This window comes from Aspergillus fijiensis (assembly GCF_003184825.1).
Source record: "Aspergillus fijiensis CBS 313.89 unplaced genomic scaffold BO72scaffold_5, whole genome shotgun sequence".
Lineage (NCBI taxonomy): Eukaryota > Fungi > Ascomycota > Eurotiomycetes > Eurotiales > Aspergillaceae > Aspergillus > Aspergillus fijiensis.
Window position 1 is genome coordinate 172,675 of NW_024468981.1, and position 20,637 is coordinate 193,311.

Here is a 20,637-nt window from a genome sequence, read left to right on the forward strand (position 1 = left end):
GGTATGTGAGGAAAATCCAAGGAAGGATCTTCCTGGTCATCCCTTCCTCCCTTTCTTATACGACTCCTTCGCGCCCGCATATGCTATCGGGATTTGGACCAGTCACATTCCAAAGCAGGGTTTCTCGCCCTGCAATAAATGCCTGCCCTCCATGCGACCTGCCGCCGCCGATCCCTGGGTTCAGTTCCGAGACGGGGCTCGACGGCAGTCGATCAATTCTTTTCTGTCCAGGTGGATCCAGCGGCCTTGCGTCCTGGCTGCCGCTAGTGCAATGGGGTAGGAGCACAACCAGGCGAAAATCGACCGAGATCCAAGTTAATCAGAGGTCCGCATCTACTGTGGTTGCGTAGTAGTGGACACATGATCAATGAGTTGTTGAAATAAGCGTGGGGCTTCCGCTGCTAGTTTCCCTTGATGTCTGCATGTATGTTGTTCATTGGTGACCAGTGCTTGGACGTACGTATAGTAGAACCGCAGATTTATCATGCTAAGTTCCATAGTCATAGTCAATACTCGAAAGGATGCAGTGCGCTAGCGGAATTCACGCAGTAAACCAAGTACCCCTCTCATTTTTCCCAATGCCCCACGTACAGAAAACAATAATCCCGAAGACAATAACACTACTTAGAACAAATCGACATTTGCTCCCACACAAAAGATCACAGCACGCGCCCGCGGAATTCTCACTCCTGCTTCTTCGAAAAGCTAAGGAAAACAACCACCGCAAACACGAGCGACAGAATGCCTGGGTCTTGTCAGCGCCCTATCGACTGCACTTTCTCTCCCTAAAGGAAAACTCACCATAGATAAAGTTCAAATTCAGATACCCGATCTTGTCGACCAACAGGCCTGACATAATGGGGCCCAGGAACATGCCAATCGTCCAGCCCATCCACGCGATGGATTGGGCGCGGGAGTGGCCGCCGTGGGGGCCGAAGATGCCGGGATGCTTGGCTTCGAGCTCGTTGATGGTGACTATCCCCATTCCCAGACCGACCAGGTCAGTACACTCTGATGTTGCAATACTCACAGGGGTGGGAGGCACAAACTTACGTGTAGCTTCCAAGAACCCGACCCCGTTCAACGCCGAGAAGAAACACCCGATGACCACCACGGCCGCGGGGTAGAGCGCCTTCCCCGTTTGCGAATCGCCACTCGCCCACGGGAACCGCCCGTCTCCGGGGATCCCCAGCACCCAGAGGCACGGGGTCAGCAGCAGGAACCCCAGCGTCGTGGGCAGGCGCGTGCCCACGCGGTCCTTCAGCCACCCGCACACGGGCGTCAGGAGGATCCCGGGCACTTGCAGCCCCACGAACAGCAGCCCCGCCGGCAGACTGCCCCAGCCAAAGACGGCGCGGATGTGCAGTGGCAGGGTGGTGTCGAAGCTGGCGACGAGCATCGCGTAAAACGTGTAAGCGGTCATCGCGGCGGTGAAGCGCGGTTGCCGAAGGAGGTAGCGGTAGTATTGGAGGCCGGCTTGTTCTGGGGTCTGTGTCGCGGTTGGGTTCGCGCTGCTGGGCTGCGGGGTGGGTTGCTGGTGTCGCCAGGAGTCGGTGGAGAGCGTGCGCGGGAGTAAGGGGGCGCGTTCGGGGTCGGAACTGGAGGTGGAGTGCGGGGGTTGCTTGTGCGAGGCTGTTGGGTGAAGTCAGTGGATGCGAGGAGACGATGACGCGAGAAGGAAGGGAGTGAAGCGGACTGACTTCTTGATTCCTCGGGTTTGCGCTCAATCATTAGCAAGCGCAGGGTTGCATCGACCACGAGGACGGCGAAGGCGCTGCTCCATGCCACCCAATAGCCTCCCTTCTCTAAGAGGATTCCGGAGAGTACGGGCCCCGCGGAGGTGCCGACGGCAACGGTCACGCTCAGCACTGACATGACTTTGCCGAAGTTGTGCGCTGGGAAGGTCCGGCCGATCACAGCAAGGCCGCCGATCCACATGCAGTTGTCGGCGATGGCTTGGAAAAAGCGCGCGACGAAGATGATCGTTACTGTTGGTGATTAGCTGCCTGTATGTAATCCGGAAAGGAGCAAGGAGCAGATAGTGCATGTCAGTGATCAGGATGGAGGAGGTTGAGACATACCGCTACGTGCAAGTGCCACACTTACTGTGCAACATGCCGCCAGAACTACGGAGAAAAAGAGAAAGACCGTTTTAGCACCCCAGCGATCTGCGAGCGTGCCAATGACAGGGCTGGACATGGAAGACGTCAAGGCCGTTTCGGCCAATACGAGGAACGTCACGTTCTGCGTCTTGGATTTGTCGAGGCCAATCCGCTCCTCTAGCATGTAAGGAAGGAGAGGGATGATGAAGCTCCAGAGGAACATGCCTGTAATCGCTGGAGATCAGTGTCCGTGGCTCTCTGAAGGGCCGCGCAATGGGTTGCGGCATAAAGGGGACTCACTCCGCATAATCCCCCCGGCTACTGTCGCCAGGATAAAGTTTTCGGAGGATCTCCATCGGTATCCCCATTGGGTCGTCTGTGATCTGGTGTCAGTCATTATTTGATCCATAAGCTGTGATAATGGTCCGTAAGATTCGAGTACCGAGGCTACCTTGGGATTTATAGCATCTTGGAAGCTATCTTTCAGGAACTGATATCACTGGGTATGCCTGGTTGAGTATGTCCTTCCTTCTGATCGACTACCACCCATCAGCTCTTGTGCGACGCCGAAGACCCTAGTGGTGGGAGACATCAAGGATAGTCGTGACGATCGAGGCCCTTCGTCCGACCAAACGGGCAAGATACAGGAGACCTCGATCCCGGCCTGCTGGCGTTGACAGGCGCAGGAACCTGCCTTCTGCTCGAAGTTCCACAACAATAGTATATGATGACTGATTAAGGGTGTTCAGCAGAGCAGGTAAACGAGGGCGTGACTTCAGACAAGCTTGTTCTGGCTTCTTTCGTCACAGTTCCGCTTGAAGCGGCGTGCAGCGGAAATAAAAGCCATCGTAGTAGGCAACCTGCCGAGCCGACAGTCATGTCCGTGATGAGTTGAACTGCCGAGAATTTTATCAAGGTCGAAACTCCTCTTGTTTTGGCCACAGATTCTCAGGGAAAGGGACAGTTTGACGTCACGAAGAATTGAGCAGCTGGCTGGAAAACGGGCCAACAAACAAATCAAGTCACGAAGTCACGCAATAAGCATCAAGAAGAACATCACATTCAGATGATCCATAAGGATTATATGAGTAGTCATCAAGGAGCCTGTCTCCCCTCCTGCCACGTTGGGATACCCCTACATACCTCGCCACGGGTCTTTGCTCCTAAATCACCAATCGTGCACCACAGAGACCTTCCTCGAAACCTTCCATAGCGTCAGCTGGTATTATGATGTCATATCTTGGAGTAGGGATAACGTCCGAGTACCAAGTTCAGCATCGTGCGTAGTATAAATTGCGGTGTTCAAGATACCCCTGGTGGTTGTCCATGTCAGTCATCTTGCGCAATCGCATGCAGCCAATATCCCGTTGAAGCAGTCAAAACCGTTTCCGCCATGATTCTCTCTTTATATCCCGAGCCGGCGAACAATAGTACGCTCGTGGAGCCTTGTCCGCATCTGACATATCTCCGCCACTGTCTTAACCTGGCCAAGCTGTCACCGCCGCGCCCCGCCCTCTTCCGGGCCGGAGCAGTCCTGATTTCGCGAAAACTCGTTCGGGGAACTGACAACGAGCTGTACAACGACGACCGGCTTCTATCATCAGGATATACCATGGAGCTGGTGAAGAGACCCCATGCGGAGCAGGCCTGTCTTTCCAACTACGCTGCCGTCCATGGAGTCCCAGACAATGAGGTCGGGGATGTCCTACCCTCTGAGCCTGATCGCTCCCTGATCATGTACATGAGTTTTGAGCCTTGCGTGGAGCATGAGGAAAGTGACATGTCCTGCGTGCAGAAAATCATCGAAACAAGAAAGGAGGGGCGAAAAGGCATCGAGAAGGTTTATTTCGGCTCGCTGTCTCCGTGCTCGATAAGCAATAAGTCATCGGCACGTCAGATGCTCGGAGAGGCCGGCATTGAGTGGCAACTGGTCGAGGGTCTGGAGCAAGAGATACTTTCGGTTGCAAAGGAAGGACGTGTGAATCAAGGAAAGATTTGAATTTGTTAGTATCTTGTTCGTACATTGAAGATGACTCTGAAAATGGGAGGCTCGTCTAGGCCGGCGTGGTTGCCTTCTTGTTTGTACTGTTTGTGTCATGGATGTACAATTGAGTTAGTCGGTCACCTGATATATTAGTCAGTTGGTTGTCTGGATAAGATTTATCCCGGACCCACGAACGGGTTCTCCAATTCTCTTACCACAATAATATCATTGAAACAGCTTCGAAACCTATTGCACGAGAAGCCTTAACGGCATTTGAATTGGAATATCAAGCACCCTTTGGGATGATTCGTACTACTTGCGGAGACTTATGCCTTTTGGGTAAGTGATCGACCACTGTTCCTGTTCTTCAACCTCATTCTCCACACTGAGCTCCACAAGCTTAAACACTTTATGCTGCAGATTGTGGATTCACCGGTCCCCAGACATGGAGACATGACGACGCTTCTTATCTCCATCATCTAGCCTTGGTCCTGCCACCACTATCATACTATCTCCGAGATCTTCACCATCGGACCTGCTGCGGCGTTCCGTCCCTCAGCCGACTTGACCTGTGTCAATGGTCGTAAGATCTTCACAAGCATAAGATTAAGGTAAAGTCGGTGGAAACACCCGGTGGAACTGGTTACGTTGCCCAAGGCGGGTCTGAATGCTTGATTGTTTGCGAAAAGGTATGGCTTCATATAAAAACTCGCTTTAACCCGCTGAAGATTTCGATTCTTCACTCACACCACACTCCTTCCATTCGTTCTCTACTGCTCAGTCGTTCATTCATCATGGCCAAGTACCTCTCTTTGGCCATCTCAGCTGCGGCTCTAGCCCAGGCTGTCAGCCTGGAAGATGTCTGTACTTCCGCCTACGCCAAGGCGGCGATTCCCTCCACTGGTCTGGCCCAGGGGGTGGTCACCAACCCTTCCAGCGTCACCGCAGCCCCGGTCTACAATGAATCCACCGCTGGATCCAACTACTATCCTGCCGGCACCTACAACTACTGCAATATCACCATGACCTACTCCCATGCGGGTAAGGACGACGAAGTTCTGCTGCAGTTCTGGATGCCCTCCCCCGAGGACTTCCAGAACCGCTGGCTCTCGACCGGTGGCTTCGGGTTCGCTATCAACGTCGCCACCAATGTCCCCGCTGGTCTGCCCTACGGTGCCGTCGCCGGCCGCACCGATGGAGGGTTTGGCAGCTTCGACACTCAATTCTCGTCTGTCTACCCTCTTGTGAACGGCACCGCCAATTACGATGCCCTGTACATGTTCGGCTACCAGGCCCACCACGAGATGTCCTCCATCGGCAAGGCGTTCACCAAGAACTTCTTTAACATGACCGACAAGCTCTACTCCTACTACCAGGGTTGCTCTGAGGGCGGTCGCGAGGGTTGGAGTCAGCTTCAGCGCTTTCCTGAAGAATGGAGCGGTGCTGTCATTGGTGCCCCGGCCATTCGCTACGGTCAACAACAGGTCAACCATCTTGTGCCGCAGGTCGTCCAGCAGACTCTGGGATACTACCCCCCCAACTGCGAAATGTCCGAGCTGGTGACGCTGATTATCGACGGGTGCGACGCTCTGGATGGTCGCAAAGACGGAGTCATCTCGCGCAGCGACCTCTGCAAGTTGAACTTCGACCTCAAGTCAACTATCGGAAAGCCGTACTCGTGCGCAGCCAGCACCAGCATGGGCGTCTCGACTCCTGCGCAGAACGGCACCATCACCGCTGAGGGTGTCCGCGTCGCGCAGACCATCCTTGACGGATTGAAGGACTCCGAGGGTCGCCAGGCCTACTTCTGGTACCAAATTGGATCCGAGTTCACCGACGCTGAAACCAGCTACGACGCGACTACTAAGACCTATGGCATTGACATCTCCGAACTGGGCGGCGAGTGGGTTACTCACGGGCTGCAGCTGCTGGACCTCGACAACCTGTCCAACCTCGATAACGTGACCTACGACGTGCTCCGCGACTGGATGCTGGAGGGCCTGCAGCGGTACGAGGACGTGCTGCAGACGACCTGGCCCGACCTGTCGCGCTTCCAGGCTGCTGGTGGAAAGGTTATTCACTACCACGGTGAATCCGATAACTCCATCCCCGCGTCGTCGTCGATCCGTTACTTCGAGTCCGTGCGCAACACCATGTTCCCCAACTCGACTTACACCTACGATGAATCGATCAAGGCCATCAACGAGTTCTACCGCCTGTACCTGGTGCCTGGTGCCTCGCACTGCAACACCAACTCGCTGCAGCCCAACGGTCCCTACCCTCAGGACTCGCTCGGTGACCTCATGAGATGGGTGGAGAAGGGAGTCGACCCCGTCACGCTGAACGGTACCGTGCTCACTGGCGACAACGCCGGCGAGCACCAGAACATCTGCTCGTGGCCTCTTCGTCCCCTTTGGAAGAACAACGGCACCACTCTGGAGTGTGTCGAGGACAAGGCGTCGATCCAGACCTTCCTTTACGAGCTGGACGCTTACAACATCACTATCTACTAATCAGTTCTCGCGATCACCTTGTCGATCGAGGTGACATGTCTGTACACTAGTTAGTCTTCTTTGATCTGTGTAGATCATTGTCTTTGTACTTAGACTGTGTAGGATTTAATTACCATCAGTATACTGTATCATAGTAATTGAAATTTGTTTGCTAGATTGGTTTTATAGATACTTACTTCTATGTTGCAAATTATAGCAATTGGTAAGCCAACGAGATTGCGCTCAGTCGCAACGCTATCCTCAACATGGAGAGATGATCACGTTGAGCTATCTTGAAATATGGTAGTCTCACCGCGGAGCCTAATAACACGGCGGCATCCGGCCTAGGTCCAGACCTATGCCATCAAGCACGTGCAGCAATGTACTGTACTCGTGTCGACATGATCACAATTTGAGGCCGTGCGAGAACCACCTTGATTTCTGACGTCATGACCGTTGATGGGGCGTACGGCAAACACGCGTCAGTCTAACCCAGCTAGGAAAAGGGCGGGTCGACCGTCCGCTTGCGCGGTCGGTATCAGCAAACCATGGATAGCTCCATCCAGTCTCTAACCGGAAAAGTACCAAATTGACAGTTCTCAAAGTCAAGTTGTTCTAATTGCTGCCGTCAGAATTTGTGACTATTTTTGGTGGACTGAAGCATAAGTCAGCGACTTTGATAATGTTCGAGCACAAATATTCTTCAGCTCGAAAGAACTATCTCCGAGCTCTATGGACACACGCTGCATAACATATTTACAAAATGACATCCACTAACACCAGGCGAACGCCTCACACGCATTTATAGTTGTTGCTATCGAGATGCACCAGGCCCAGATCGATGAAGCCCTCGAAATTCCAGTAGTCCGTCTGGTTACCCTGTCCGCTCACGGTTCCATTTCCATAGAATTTGGCCGTCCAGTAAGAAGAGCCTTGGGTGTGCTGGTGGAAGGCATGCAGACCGGTGTTGAGGTTGCGTTCCCGCAGGGCGAACGTATTGTTGGAACCGGCCTGGATGGCCCATTCGCCGACAAAGACGGGGAACTTGCCATCGCCCGCGACGGACTTGGCTCGCGTGCAGATGTCTTTCGCCAGGGTGACGGACGTGGCATTCGTATCGTCGAACCAGTAGTTGTGAGAATCGAAGACGATGTTGGCATCGGTGGAGAAGTTGCCGGACCAGAATCTCTCGCCCTTGAAGCTATCCTGCAGCATGACGGGGATGCTGGGGTTCACTGCGGCGACGTGGTCGATGACGGCTTGGTAGTATTTCAAGAGCCAGGCCGCTGCCTTGTCTGTCAGCGCGGCGGGGGTACCGAAGACAGAGAAGTCTCTGTTGTCGACGGCTTCGTTGGCGGGTTCCAGGCTGTAGGATTCGGGGTGTCCGGAATTCTGAATGTAGTCGATCACCGCGTCGACTGCTTGTAGGGAGTAGTCGAGATTGGTTTGGTTGTACCACCAGCCGTAGTGGCCAGTCGCCTCGCCGATCGTCAAGCCATTGGTACCTCCCGGCAGTCCATGAATGTCGACAATCACATGCATGCCATATTGTTCAATAGCATACGTGGCGATCTCAGACAGGTACTTGGTTTGGTTGCCCGAGTAGAGCTGGGATCCGGGGTAGTGGATCCAGGCAGCGTAGGTGGTAGGGATCCGCAGTGCAGTGATCCCAACTTCTGCAAGCTTGTCAACATCGGCGGTGGTGATCCAAGTGGCATAGTGTTCCTCGAAGACGGGTCCGCATTGTTGACCCAAGTTCTCGCAGAAACCCCATTCATCTGAAGCCCCTCCAGCATATTCAGCCCACCATGCACTGTTGATGGTCGATTCCTGCACCAGCCATCCGCCGAGGTTGGCTCCGTGGGCTTTGAGCTGTCTCCAGTTGACGTAGCTGGAGCTTTTGCGGGAGGTTGTAGGAGCTCCCAGTGCTGTTGGAAGGACCAAAGCCGCAAGGGCAAATCCAAACTTGCCCATGATGTATATGCGAGTGCAACCTAGACTAATAGATTGCTGACAATGGATTCAGGCTGTCTGGCTCTCCATGTCGAACAGCGAAGCAGCGCAATTTATACTGCGAGCACAGGCTTCATCGACGCGAATCCACAGTCCGAACCCTCAGCCATCGCTCCGTTGATTCTCTTGGAATTTCCGTGGTGACAAAGAGGATCGCTTGCTAAGACACTAGCAAGCTCGCCAAGTCCAGCGAGGGATTCCTTCAGCCTTTCGCCGGGTGCCGACCCGTGATATCGTTGGCAATGGATCGACAGTAGACGGATGTCCCGTATTCACCGGAAAGTCCGACTTGTCATGGATTCTGCAGCAACACGAAGATTAGACAACGAATCGAATTGTAGATTGGAGGTGGGGTTAAGTTGGATCACACACTACCAGACTGCCAGAAGGGCGGCATGTGGTCATAACTCCATGCAATAATGGTCCACGAGGACGGACCAGGATTCCCCGTGGGGAAGCAGAGCTGCTGGTCGGGGAAATGAACGAGCGGGAGAACCTCGGAAGAGAAAACCGGCAGTTGCTGCTGAGCGGTGACTAAGCGATTACTGACTAAGGCACCCAAGAGTGCCAAGACCCAATGCGGTCTAGACTAGTTTCACCCGCTACGGTCTTTCGGGGTCAATTCACGCGAGTTTCTCGATGCTCTCCCCTCTTCTTGCCCCTCCCCACACTGACCACTGACTCCATTATCGTCCCACTTTTATGGAGGGGTAACTGGAAATGCTTCCTCTTTGGGCTGTGAGAATGGGACAAAATGAGAAAACCTCCCAGCTGGGGGCAGTCCTCATGACACTCGCCGAAACACACTCGCTACACCCACCATGGAGATAACGCGCTGCGGAATTCATGGTTTCCATGAGGTTTTGGGAATCGACGTCGACGAGCTCCGCTTCTTCTGGGTCATCGCATCCACCCAACCAAATGCCTCGCAAAAAGCCTACCGCGTGGTACTGACTACTGACGAGTCGAGCCTGCGTGATGACATTGTCAGTCCCTCGAAACTGGCCTGGGACTCTGGCTACGTGACGAGCAATGAGCAGCGCAACATCATCTGCAAACCCGACAACGGCTTCCAGTCGACTTGCAGCTACTACTGGCGAGTGACCGTCTGGGATCAATCGGATCAATCCTTCCACAGCGCACTAAACCACTTCTTCACGGCCTACCCCCGTTCTCATCTCCTGCCTCCCTACAGCATGAACCAGACCTACATGCCTCATACCGCCCTCATCTTCCGCACCTGGTTCGAGGATGAGCCCAACCGCTGGAAGGCTGTGTGGATTGGCGACGGAGGAGACAAGCCCATTTACGTGCGCAAATCGTTCGACCTCTCGCGGACGCCGGTACGCGCCATCCTATTTGCATCGGGACTGGGTCACTTCAATATGAGCGTGAATGGCCGACCGGCCTCCGACCACCGCCTCGATCCCGGCTGGACCAACTACCACCGTCGTGTACAATTTACCTCCTACGACGTGACTGCCCAGCTGCAGAAGGGCCAGAATGTGCTGGGAGCTCATGTGGGCAATGGCTTCTATGCGGGTGACAAGGGCGATGATCGCTTCTTCTGGCCGATGTACGAGGATAATACCTATGTCCGCTACGGCAACGAGCTGTGCTTCTTCAGTGAGCTGCATTTGTTCTATGAGGACGGTGAGCACACCACCTTGATCTCTGATCCCACTTGGCGCGTGAGCAAGAGTGCCACCACACTTGCCAACATCTATGCCTCCGAAACCCACGATCGCCGCCTGTACCCGACCGGCTGGGACGCCCCCGGATTCGACGATGCACACTGGGCTCCCGCCAAGCCTCTCACAGGACCACGAGGTCACATTTATTATCAGACCCAACCTCCCGTCGTGCTACACGAGACCTTTAAGCCTATCAAAACCCACAGCCCAAGCCCTGGCATTGTCTGCTATGACCTAGGGCAGAATGCATCCACAATGGTTGAAGTTGTCGTTGAGGGTGCCGCGGGTTCCGAAATTATTGTCCGATACAGCGAGACAGTCAAGGAGGATGGCACTGTTCTAATGCCGGATCCCTTGTTCAAAGAGTTCGAGACGGGTGTTTTTTCCCGCATCTATCTGGCCGGCACGGGCGCCCCTGAGGTGTGGGAGCCGGACTTTAGCTTCACCAGTGCACGTTATATCCAAGTAGAAGGTGTTTCACTAGACGGGGAGGATGGCCTCCCGAAAATCATATCGGTTGTTGGCCGCCACATCTCATCTGCTGCAAGACAACTAGGAACGATGAAGACCGATAAGGAGGATGTGAACGCCTTGTTGAATGCATGCTATTGGACATTTAGCAGTAATCTGTTCAGCTACCATACCGACTGTCCACAGATTGAGAAATTCGGCTGGCTGGAGGTCACCCACCTGCTGGCCCCCGCAACACAATACATCCGCGACATGGAGTCCCTGTACACCAAAATCCTGGATGATATTCTTGACGCCCAGGAACCCAGTGGATTGGTTCCTACTATGGCTCCCGAGATTCGCTACATGTGTGGGCCACTCCACGATACCATCACCTGGGGCTGCGCCTTGTGTTTCCTCCCCGACATCCTTCGACAATACTATGGCTCGGCACATGTCATCGCCAAGGTCTTTCCCGCGGCAGTGCGCTATATGGAATACATGCGCACTAAGGAGCGACGGGGAGGATTGATCGAGCACGGCCTTGGCGACTGGGGACGGGGCATTGCCCACGGCAATAACCAGGCTAACATTGAGACGGCCATCTACTACCGCTGCCTGCAGAACGTGGAGATGATGGCACGGGAGCTGGGCGAGACGCAGAAGGCCGACGAGTTCCAGCAATGGGCGGCGCGCATTTACGCCGCATACAATCACCACCTCCTCGTCACCGACGACCCCTCCCGGCCGTATGCGTATTACACCTCGCTGGACAACTACCCGGAGCGCGACCGGGACGCAATTGCGCAAGCAATGGCGCTGCAATTTGGGATGGTGCCACAAGAGCATCGCGCCGATGTTATGGCCGCCTTCATGGACGACGTCGCTGACGGCCGCATGCGGTCCGGCGAGATCGGGCTGCGTTTCCTGTTCAACACGCTGGCGGATGCCAAGCGTCACGATCTGGTGCTGCAGATGGCTCGCCAGGAGGAACATCCATCGTATATGCGGTTCCTGCGGCGCGGGGAAACCACCCTGCTTGAGTTCTGGCAGGATGCCTGCCGCAGCAAATGCCACGACATGTTGGGAACCATTTACGAGTGGTTTTACGCCGCCGTGCTGGGTTTGAAGCCAACCGGACTGGCGTATCGGACTTTTGTGGTAGACCCACCCTACGAAGCGGAGTTCGACCACGTTCAGGGCAGCGTGGACTGTCCTTACGGCTTGATAACTGTCGAATTCACGCGCGATGCGCAGGGTGCGGTGACGCTTAGTCTGCGTGTGCCGTTCGGGACGACGGCTGTCGTCAAGCTGCCCGAGAACGCAAAGAACTCGGCTTATCTTCGAGCCGGCGAAGCAAAGCAGGCTGTGGAGGGCGATGACGTGCGACTAACCCACGGCGAGTATTCTGTTTTCGTGCAGCTGTAATTATGATAAATGTGTATATAGAGGCTAGACTAGTTCAATGGGGAGTCATGTCGATTACCAGTCATCGCCATGGTCTGATTTTCTCCGCCAGAATCGAAGTTTCGTGGAGTCAGATGATCCCGATGCGAGCATGGACTCGTATCTCGGTCTGAAGGCCACCGAAGAGTACTTCAATCCCGGCGAAAGTCGAACTCGGCATTAGTGTGTGAGTTGGTCGGACATGGCCAGGATCGTTAAGCGAATAGATCCAGCAGTGTGAGGGTTGACGACACCCATTGGGCAGGTAGGGATGGTCATGGTAATTCGGGGAACGGTTTCCCGAGCTTTTTTTCCCCTCCAGAATCCCCACTCATACGAAAACCGGAGGCGAGGGCAAGCCGTGCACATGCCAATAGACGGTCAGACACCAACCAAGGGCGTGTGCGCTTCCACAATCTTTGAAGCAGTTCGGAAAATCCGAGTCTGCCCAAGCTTTAGTTGACTTTAGTCGAACTTGGCGGGCGAGGCTAAACCGTCTTGGAACAAGCCACTTCCCGTCTTAGGGCTCGCCCCCCCCCCCCATCCATCTCGATTGTGACTGCGTTTTGCGGTGTCTCGGAGATCCGACTACTTTGGGCATAACAGCCAACTTCCAGTGGCATAGCTGTCAGCCATCCAGAACTCTTCCCCTCCCCATGGGGCGTGACCCGGTCTCGGGTGAGAGAACCCCGAATCGGCTTGAATCGGCGCTGGTGCTACCCCAGATCTCATGACGGCCGGCGCTTCCTCGGCTATTCCCCACGGCAAGTAGCCAGACTCGCTGCTTACCATGGCCCATGGGGGACAAGAGGAATGAGACGACCCCAGATTTGTCCCGGATTTTGGCCCAGACCCCCAGTCAACCACGCTAGATATCGCTTGTCGGGGCTGGAGTCAAGCCAAGAGGTCACCCGCCACCCATGGCCTAGCGCATTGCAAGCTTCATATAAGATGCAGACTCTGCCGTTTCCTCGAAACACCACAGAAGATCAACGTCGTCTGTCTCTCTAGGAAAATGACTAAAATTTCGACATTGTTGTCCGCTGTCTTCTTGGCCATCGGAGGTGAGTTTGTCATGTACCTCATACCTGCAAGTTCAGATCATGGGTATTGACACGAGTCTGGTCGATCAAAAGGCTTCCTCTTCGGCTATGACAGCGGTATTGTCACCTCGACCATCGCCCAGACCGAGTTCATCAAGTACTTCTCCAATCCTAGTGACACCGTCACGGGTGGTGTCGTCTCCGCCTTTCAGGGTGGCGCCATCTTAGGCACTATCATCAACATGTTTACCGGCGATAGACTGGGCCGCAAGCTGTCCGTCTTCGCCGGAGCCTGCATCTCCGTGTTCGGATGTGCGTTGCAGGCGGGCGCCGTCAACATGACCATGCTCATCATCGGCCGATTCATCGCCGGAGCAGCTGTGGGCATGCTGACGTCTACTGTGCCTATGTACGCCGGTGAGATGGCCGAGGCGCAGACCCGCGGCATGATGTCTGGCCTGCTGCAGTGGATGTTGAGCTGGGGATATCTGGTGGCGCAGTGGTTGGGCTATGGATGCTCTTTTAACAACACCGCCTTCCAATGTATGTTCTGTATTCTCTTGCTCCCCCAAACGTTTACTAACCTTTGGCTGCTCCTGCAGGGCGCTTTCCACTTGCCTTCCAATGCGTCCCCGGCGTTGTCCTTATGTGTGGTGTGTGGTTCCTCCAAGAATCCCCGCGGTGGCTCATGGAACAAGACCGCCACGAAGAAGCATTGGCAACTCTCCACAAGCTCCACGGCGACGGAACCCCCGAGAAGACCAGCTACATTGAGCTCGAATATCAGGAAATTCGGGACACGATCGAGGCGGAACGTGCCCACAACTCCATCACATGGACATCTATCCTGACCAAGCCCTCCTGGCGGCGTCGCCTCATTCTTGGCTGCGGAGTACAAGCTTTTGGTCCTCTATCGGGGATTAATGTCATAAATTACTATGCCACACGCATCTATTCGAGTTTAGGGTTTGATACGCGCACGACGCTCATGATCGTTGGCATCTCCGGCGCTTTGTCGATTGTGTGGGCGACTATCGGTCTCTGGGCGCTCGAGCGCGTTGGCCGGGTCAAGCCACTCATCATTTCTGCCGCTGGCATGGCAGGCGCACTGGTGTGTAACGCCGCCATGTCACAGCACTGGAACGAGAACAATGTCAACCAGCTCCGCGCTATGGTGGCCATGAACTTTGTCTTCAGCTTCTTTTATACCGCCCCGGGCATCATATCCTGGGTCTACCCCGCCGAGATCTTCCCTGTGGACATCCGCAACCAGGGCAACAGTTGCACCACCTTCGTAAATTGGTCTGTGAACCTCATATTTGCGCAGTTCTCGCCCACTGCGCTGACGAACATTGGGTTCCGGTACTTCTATGTCTTCTTCGTGTTCAACATCATCGCCATGATTTGCTATATCTTCTTTTTCCCCGAGACGAAGGGGAAGACGCTGGAGCAGATGGATGCGCTATTTGGAGACGATCTTCCTGCGGTTGGTTGGCAGAGGGAGGAGAAGGGCCCTGAGGCAGTGGCTGTCGAGGATACGTCCAAGGAGTAGTCTGGAGTGTATCATGAGATCTTAATAGCCTGATTACCATCTATCATACTAGTATAATGCTTACTAAATGAATATGTACTGTCCATGACTTAAGAAGATTTGCTGAGCCCTAAGTATGAGGTCCTCCAAGCATACTATGTAGCTTAGGTACTGTAGGGGGAGATGAGGAAAGATGCACTGGAAGGAATTAAAAAGGGCACGGAGAAAAGGGACGGGAAGAGGGCTTTCTTATGTACTTTTCATTGTCGGCTTCAAGATCATCGGTTTTGAAGCTTGGAACAGGGTCTTTCGGCAATATATTCGATTTCCTGGATGGTGAGGCCCATAGGGTTCGGTACCTTGACCGAGTGCCGCCTACTCCGGCTGGATAGATGGGCGGCCACGCTAATTGGTGCTTCGGCCGACAGCCGAGATCCAAGCACGTGATCAGATTTTGTTTCTGCCTCTGCTTACCGCTCGATCCCGACGCCCGCTTGCCAGGTACGTAACAACTTCCAGCATGTTGATCGCGAGCTAGTTTACTAGCATCTTCCACTTAAGCTGATCATCACAAAGTCTGATCTCTTGGAATTCAGTCGTTATTGTTGATGCAATAAATTTCTTTGCTCGCTCTAAATGCTGACCTCAGCGCTTTGCTTCTATCATAAATCAGCTAGAGATGGTTGCAAGATCGTGACATGCCAGTAAGTTCGCTACACCTGACCGAGCTTGGGAACTAAAGTACTGACTTCCTCTAGCTGTGGAAAGGTTTTCTGTAACTGCTGCGGCGCTTCCATCTAAAACGGGTATTGCAGCTGTAAAGGCTGACCGAACCGAAGGGAGCGATTTGGGGGTCGCGACGTACTCCTTTCCCTTCTCTCCCCAGTCGCCCATCTTTGGCGAAAGCTAGAGGATTGGTTATTTTAGGGGTATCTCGATCTTGCCAAGTGAGGTCTGTGTTGCTAATTCTGCTTGTACTCTACGGAGTACTCAGTAGAAAAATGAGTGATTAGTGATCCAGATCCAGGTTTCAGTCAATTTCGACAGCTATAGACTATTTAGGTCTAGTGTGTTTGTTAGTGAATCAAAATTGTGCTTATGTCATTGGCATTGTCCGGTTTTGTGCGCTGGGATTACATCAGCCCAGATCGATGACGCATGTAGATGTGCACAACCTCTGCATAACGGGGGGGTTAAGAGCATAAGCTGCATGCGAACAGCAAAGATCAGCCCGACTATTTCACTAATCATAAACTTTATGGGCTGCAGATCGACTTGGATTTCCGAACACAAACTCGAGGCAGGTGAAATAAACTCTCCTCGCCCCCACGTGTGCTCAACCGTCTGACATTTTCCCTCCCCTGAAGTCTATTCATCATCCCTTTCTTGCCTTCCAGCCTCGGTTCGATATCATCACGCCTGTCCAAACCTAGTCACTCCTTTCTACTCATCTCGTTGGGTAAATATTACGGTCGCTCATCATCAGTCTCACATCTCCTTGAATCACCACAGAAGTGTCACGGGGAATTCATCCATGCAGCGCAGAGAGAGGTCTGTCGGCAATCACCTTGTCCCTGGATAAAAAGCAACCAACGGTGACACCATGGCCGACACAAACGAACACCCGCCAAGGAACGATGGGAAATCTTTAGAAAACCTTCAAGAAACTGTTCTGAAGGGAGGGAAAAGGCGCCTGCCGCCATTCCTCGACCATTTCAACGCGCGCGATCTAAAAATCCTTTTCCGCTGTTGGGTCGCAGCCTGGGTGGCTTGTTTGTTGTTCCTGATCAGTCCATCCCTGTCGAGTTTGGGACAGGCTACTTTCTTCGCATGGTAGGTCGACTTGACTGTTCTTCTGCAATGCGCGCTAACTGCTTGCACCAGTCTTGTATTGCTTATGCTCCCGCCCTCGAGTGTGGTATTTATCTACCTCCTTGGAGCGCTCTCCCTATACCTGGGTGTGTGCTTGGCCTGGGCATGGGGCGTCATCACGATGAAGGCCGCCTACGCGGCCAGATCATCTGCAGACACGCAAGCGCAATTGCTGGCCCTGGAGCAACTCGCCGCGCAACAGGCTAACGCAACCGGGCAATCAGTCGCCAGTGTGGCCCAGGTGTTGGTTTACAATGGCCACATGCTGGATGCGCGAGTGACGGCGGTCACTTACTGTCTCATTTGTACTTTCATATATCTCATGGTATGACTCTGACCCACGCTCGTTTACCCGGTCAGTAATAACCGTGCAGACAGGCACGCCTCCGAGCCAGCAATCCGAAAGCAACCTTTACGGCGATTTTCGCCATCATCATATCGGACCTGTTTCTCACGTATCTGCCCCTGCTTCCCTCCTTCAACGGCACACTACCCCTTGCACTTGCTAAGCCGGCTGGCGTGGGCATCGGCCTGGGGTTTGCCTGTTCGGTGCTGATCTTTCCGCAATCCACATCTCGAGTCGTTCTCAACAGCATGGAGGATATCATTGAGCTGCTCACTCACCCGCTAGCGTTCACCTTGGCGACCCTGGGAAAACGTGATCCAGACCTGAATATGGCGCAGTTGCGCAAGACACAAGTCGGAATCATCTGCGAGTACCGGAAGGTCGAGCCCGCCCTAGCTTTCTTGCCGTTGGATTTCTCGATCGGGTGTTGGGGCGCGCAGCATGTGGGAACTCTTAAGGAACCTGTACGACAGGCTATCGGAGCCATTCTCTCCTTGCTCGAGTTTCACATGAACCGCGTCTCCGGCAAGGCTCGCGCACGAGAAGTCCTACAAAAGTATGCAGACAAAATTGTGTCGCAAGATGAAAAGGCCAAGCCTTCGCGCGAGGTGGGACGCCACCAGCTGCAGCAAATGGCGCGTTTGCTAGATGGCCTGCGCAATTCCGACAGCGGACCTATCCCGGAGGAAACCCTTCAGGCATTCGTGAGCGCTGCTTCAAAGGCTATTGAAGCATGTGTGGCTGCGCTGGGGGCTGCGAAGGATTGCATTCACATGGCAAATGGCCGACCGTGGTTTCGGCGCTCTTCGCCCGAGGCGCGGGAGGAATTGTGCCAGCGGAGCCGCCAGGCTCTCGAAGATCTTCGCGCAGTGCGCCAAACCTTTATTCGTAACACAACAGAGTCGCTGATTAGCTGCTACGGGCCGCTAATGGACGGGAGACCGGGTGAGGACGCTGACCGTCACGCCAAGAACTTTGGAGGCATTGTAGTTGGGATGGTGTTCGAGGAACTCATAGCCAACGCAATGGATAAAACCGAATCCTTACTGGATCAAGTGCTGGACATCTTCCAGAGCTCCCAGCGAACACGAGTGTGGTGGCCGTTGAGCCTCAAAGCGTTTGTATCCTGGGTGTCAGGCAAGGGCAACAAAGCCCCTGCCATGGCTCAAGTCGCAGACGACGATCCAGAAGAACAGGCCGACGCAACCAAATCAGTGCAAGAAAGATTGCGGCTGAGTCGTGGATACCGCGTCAAGCGCCGCGGTCTTCCTAGTCGCATTATTCTGGGCACGTATCACTGGTTCACATCAGCAGAAGGACTCTACGCTTTACGTATGGTCGTGGTCACTATTGCCATTGGGATTATTTCTGCTCTACCTAGTACGGCGGGCTTCTTCTATCGCGAGAAAGGTCTTTGGGCTTTGATCATGGCGCAGACAGGTCTCTTGCCGTACATGGCTGATTACTTATTTTCTGTCATTGCGCGCGTTATAGGAACCGTTGTTGGCGGCCTATTGGGCCTGCTAGCATGGTATATTGGTTCAGGCAATGGACCGGGCAGTCCCTATGGACTAGCGGCTATCATGGCCGTGATGCTTGTAATTTTCCTTTGGTCGCGTCTTTTTCTGCCTCCCAGCCTCCTACAGGGGAGCATCATGGGAGGTGCTACGTTTTTGCTTGTTGTTGCGTACAGCTACGACGATACGTAAGTACCACTCCAAGTCGCAAAGCCCTTGTCCTGCCGTGATTGACTCTGACTATTCATCCAGCCACATCCCAACCTATGGCAATCCAGGCGTCGGATATACCGTCTTCTGGCGCCGACTGCTGTTAGTCCTGATCGGCGTTGGCGTGGGAACGGTAGCTCAGCTGTTCCCGCATCCTCCCTCCGCTGCGAAGCATATCAGCAAGACCCTGTCCACGTCTATCCGCGCCATCTCAGATCATTACGCACTCCTCCTGTCCTGCTGGGGCCGAGGCCAAGAAGACGGTCGCATCCTCGCCGAGCCGATCTCCCTGCAGATGGCCGAGTCCCTCGTGCTGCTCAACGGGCCCATCCAGCTTCTGCGGTACGAATTCTCCAGCTCGCGGTTCGACAGCTCGAGCATGGACCAAGTCAAGCTCCTCTGTCACGGGTTGAACCGGAACCTCGGGCGGCTGCTCTCCCTCTCCGCGTCCTTGCCGCAGGAATACCAAGACCGCCTCGCGCGGATGACAGGGCTGCTGGACCATCGCTGTATCGGCGAGATCATGGCCGTGCTGAGCGTCTGCGAGCAAGCGCTGAAAACAGGTGATGCTCCACCGGAGCTCTTGCCCACCCCGCTGATGCAGCGGTCCATGGAGTACTGGCACGCGCACGCGATGGATACTCTGCTGTCGCCGGAGATGCTGCGGGAGGAGGATTATCGTCGGTACTGCGTGGGGGTGAGTGCCTACGTCAAGTTCCTGAGTACGGTGGACGAGCTGGTGCTGGTGATTAAGGGGGTGTTGGGCGAGTCGCACCTTGTTTCTTGGGAGCAGTCTGAAGTATGAGGCGGGTGTGGTGTAGGTTGTAGCTTACTTTTTGGAGGAATATATATCTCTATGATGCTATAATGCATATAACATCAATTTAACCAAGAGCCTACCAATAGAACGGTGCTATTGTGTACCTCTGCTGACCAGCTGAACCGCAAATGCCAATAAAAGTCTTAGCAAGCTATAATTGAGCTTGACAGGGATTGTACGCAATTAAAAAAAAATGGCGTTCGCTGAGTCAATGACAAGATACTGCCTAGACAGAGGGCCGTGATGCCCCCCTCCAATGACTCTTACTGCGTCTTCTATTCGTATCTTGACTGTTTCTCTATCTTTAGGGCTCCGTAGGACTTTTATCTACGATCGTTTGATATACGAGTCAGCATTGAACTCCGCTGCAATCGCTGCAATCGCTGCCAGATGCCAGCTCCAGACCTCACCCACCGTATCCTGTGATTTTGGTCAGCATAAATCGCGGCCTCCTCGAGCGCCTCCCCAATTTCAACCGAGGTTTCAACCCCGTGGTGCCTTGCCATACCAACACCCAGAAAAATCCCAAGCATAGGGACTCAGTCCCGACCATCGATACCCCAACGAGAATGATGTTGGTGATGACTATCCCCAATCAAGTCTTCCAAAGCACTACGGACTCCATAAATCCCACCTCGTCCAGCGCATTCGACTTGCACATCGCCTGCTGGACATCACCTGTCAAGGCCCGTTTCCACACATCCATGTTATAAAACCAATCGACGATGCACTCCCGGTCCCTTTATCCCATCGTCTAGCTGGCAGCGACAGCAACAGCCCAGCGCGGCTCCGGCGAGATCTGCTTCCCCTATCCGGCGGCTTCTGCGACGAAGGGCTGCCGTGTGTTTCGTGCCGTCTGAATGTGCCTGGTGCGCCGAGGATAGCGAGTCGTTGTCTTGTAGCGCAGATACTTGCTTATCTGGATGTGTAGTGTGGCTTTCATAATCCCTGCAAGGTGCAAGGGGTCAGAGTCGTGGTACGGTGGTTGTTGGTAAGAAGGAAGGCGGGGTCGGGGTGGGTTTCCTTTTCTGGGAGGTGAGCTTGCTCGGAGTTAGTGTTAGTGTGTTGATGGCGCTCAGGATGTGGTGGTATTACGTACTGAGTGGATGGCAATCTC

General features: G+C 54.1%; 7 protein-coding genes across 7 annotated transcripts; 5 read left to right on the forward strand and 2 right to left on the reverse strand.

Annotated features, from left to right (window-relative positions):
- Positions 1-593: 593 nt before the first annotated feature.
- On the reverse strand, positions 594-3,003 carry BO72DRAFT_207270 (MFS transporter). Its single transcript, XM_040939628.1, has 6 exons — positions 2,403-3,003; positions 2,082-2,327; positions 1,701-1,988; positions 1,054-1,632; positions 802-975; positions 594-745 (listed from the first exon to the last, which is right to left on the reverse strand). The coding sequence occupies exons 1-6, from the start codon at positions 2,509-2,511 to the stop codon at positions 684-686; spliced, it is 1,458 nt and encodes a 485-aa protein (XP_040805389.1). The 5' UTR covers positions 2,512-3,003; the 3' UTR covers positions 594-683.
- A 446-nt stretch (positions 3,004-3,449) lies between these two features.
- BO72DRAFT_444437 (putative DRAP deaminase) lies at positions 3,450-4,186 on the forward strand. The gene has a single exon (XM_040943807.1). The coding sequence runs from the start codon at positions 3,496-3,498 to the stop codon at positions 4,099-4,101; it is 606 nt and encodes a 201-aa protein (XP_040805390.1). The 5' UTR covers positions 3,450-3,495; the 3' UTR covers positions 4,102-4,186.
- Positions 4,187-4,506: 320 nt separating this feature from the next.
- BO72DRAFT_207384 (tannase and feruloyl esterase) lies at positions 4,507-6,625 on the forward strand. Its single transcript, XM_040939629.1, has one exon. The coding sequence runs from the start codon at positions 4,881-4,883 to the stop codon at positions 6,597-6,599; it is 1,719 nt and encodes a 572-aa protein (XP_040805391.1). The 5' UTR covers positions 4,507-4,880; the 3' UTR covers positions 6,600-6,625.
- A 745-nt stretch (positions 6,626-7,370) lies between these two features.
- BO72DRAFT_524340 (putative glucan 1,3-beta-glucosidase precursor) lies at positions 7,371-8,701 on the reverse strand (the record flags this gene model as incomplete). Its single annotated transcript, XM_040949863.1, has 2 exons — positions 7,371-8,588; positions 8,651-8,701. 2 exons carry the CDS (start codon positions 8,699-8,701, stop codon positions 7,371-7,373), a joined length of 1,269 nt encoding a protein of 422 aa, XP_040805392.1.
- A 553-nt stretch (positions 8,702-9,254) lies between these two features.
- On the forward strand, positions 9,255-12,223 carry BO72DRAFT_444439 (alpha-L-rhamnosidase). Its single transcript, XM_040943808.1, has one exon. The coding sequence runs from the start codon at positions 9,413-9,415 to the stop codon at positions 12,161-12,163; it is 2,751 nt and encodes a 916-aa protein (XP_040805393.1). The 5' UTR covers positions 9,255-9,412; the 3' UTR covers positions 12,164-12,223.
- A 576-nt stretch (positions 12,224-12,799) lies between these two features.
- Positions 12,800-14,776, forward strand: BO72DRAFT_474586 (sugar porter family MFS transporter; the record flags this gene model as incomplete). The annotated part of the gene is made up of 3 exons (XM_040947275.1): positions 12,800-13,245; positions 13,318-13,767; positions 13,827-14,776. The coding sequence occupies exons 1-3, from the start codon at positions 13,197-13,199 to the stop codon at positions 14,774-14,776; spliced, it is 1,449 nt and encodes a 482-aa protein (XP_040805394.1). The 5' UTR covers positions 12,800-13,196.
- Positions 14,777-16,063: 1,287 nt separating this feature from the next.
- Positions 16,064-19,575, forward strand: BO72DRAFT_444441 (uncharacterized protein). Its single transcript, XM_040943809.1, has 4 exons — positions 16,064-16,588; positions 16,640-16,952; positions 17,006-18,678; positions 18,743-19,575. The coding sequence occupies exons 1-4, from the start codon at positions 16,359-16,361 to the stop codon at positions 19,503-19,505; spliced, it is 2,979 nt and encodes a 992-aa protein (XP_040805395.1). The 5' UTR covers positions 16,064-16,358; the 3' UTR covers positions 19,506-19,575.
- The last annotated feature ends 1,062 nt before the right edge of the window (positions 19,576-20,637 follow it).

Excerpts from the sequence above, each read along its gene's own strand:
- BO72DRAFT_207270 (XM_040939628.1), bottom strand. The coding sequence starts at position 2,511 with ATGGATCAAATAATGACTGACACCAGATCACAGACGACCCAATGGGGA. Across the intron at positions 1,989-2,081 it reads TGTGGCACTTGCACGTAGCG|TAACGATCATCTTCGTCGCG; the intron begins GTATGTCTCAAC and ends AATCACCAACAG. Across the intron at positions 1,633-1,700 it reads CAAACCCGAGGAATCAAGAA|CCTCGCACAAGCAACCCCCG; the intron begins GTCAGTCCGCTT and ends TTCACCCAACAG.
- BO72DRAFT_444437 (XM_040943807.1), top strand. The coding sequence starts at position 3,496 with ATGATTCTCTCTTTATATCCCGAGCCGGCGAACAATAGTACGCTCGTG.
- BO72DRAFT_207384 (XM_040939629.1), top strand. The coding sequence starts at position 4,881 with ATGGCCAAGTACCTCTCTTTGGCCATCTCAGCTGCGGCTCTAGCCCAG.
- BO72DRAFT_444439 (XM_040943808.1), top strand. The coding sequence starts at position 9,413 with ATGGAGATAACGCGCTGCGGAATTCATGGTTTCCATGAGGTTTTGGGA.
- BO72DRAFT_444441 (XM_040943809.1), top strand. The coding sequence starts at position 16,359 with ATGGCCGACACAAACGAACACCCGCCAAGGAACGATGGGAAATCTTTA. Across the intron at positions 16,589-16,639 it reads CAGGCTACTTTCTTCGCATG|TCTTGTATTGCTTATGCTCC; the intron begins GTAGGTCGACTT and ends TGCTTGCACCAG. Across the intron at positions 16,953-17,005 it reads GTACTTTCATATATCTCATG|GCACGCCTCCGAGCCAGCAA; the intron begins GTATGACTCTGA and ends CCGTGCAGACAG.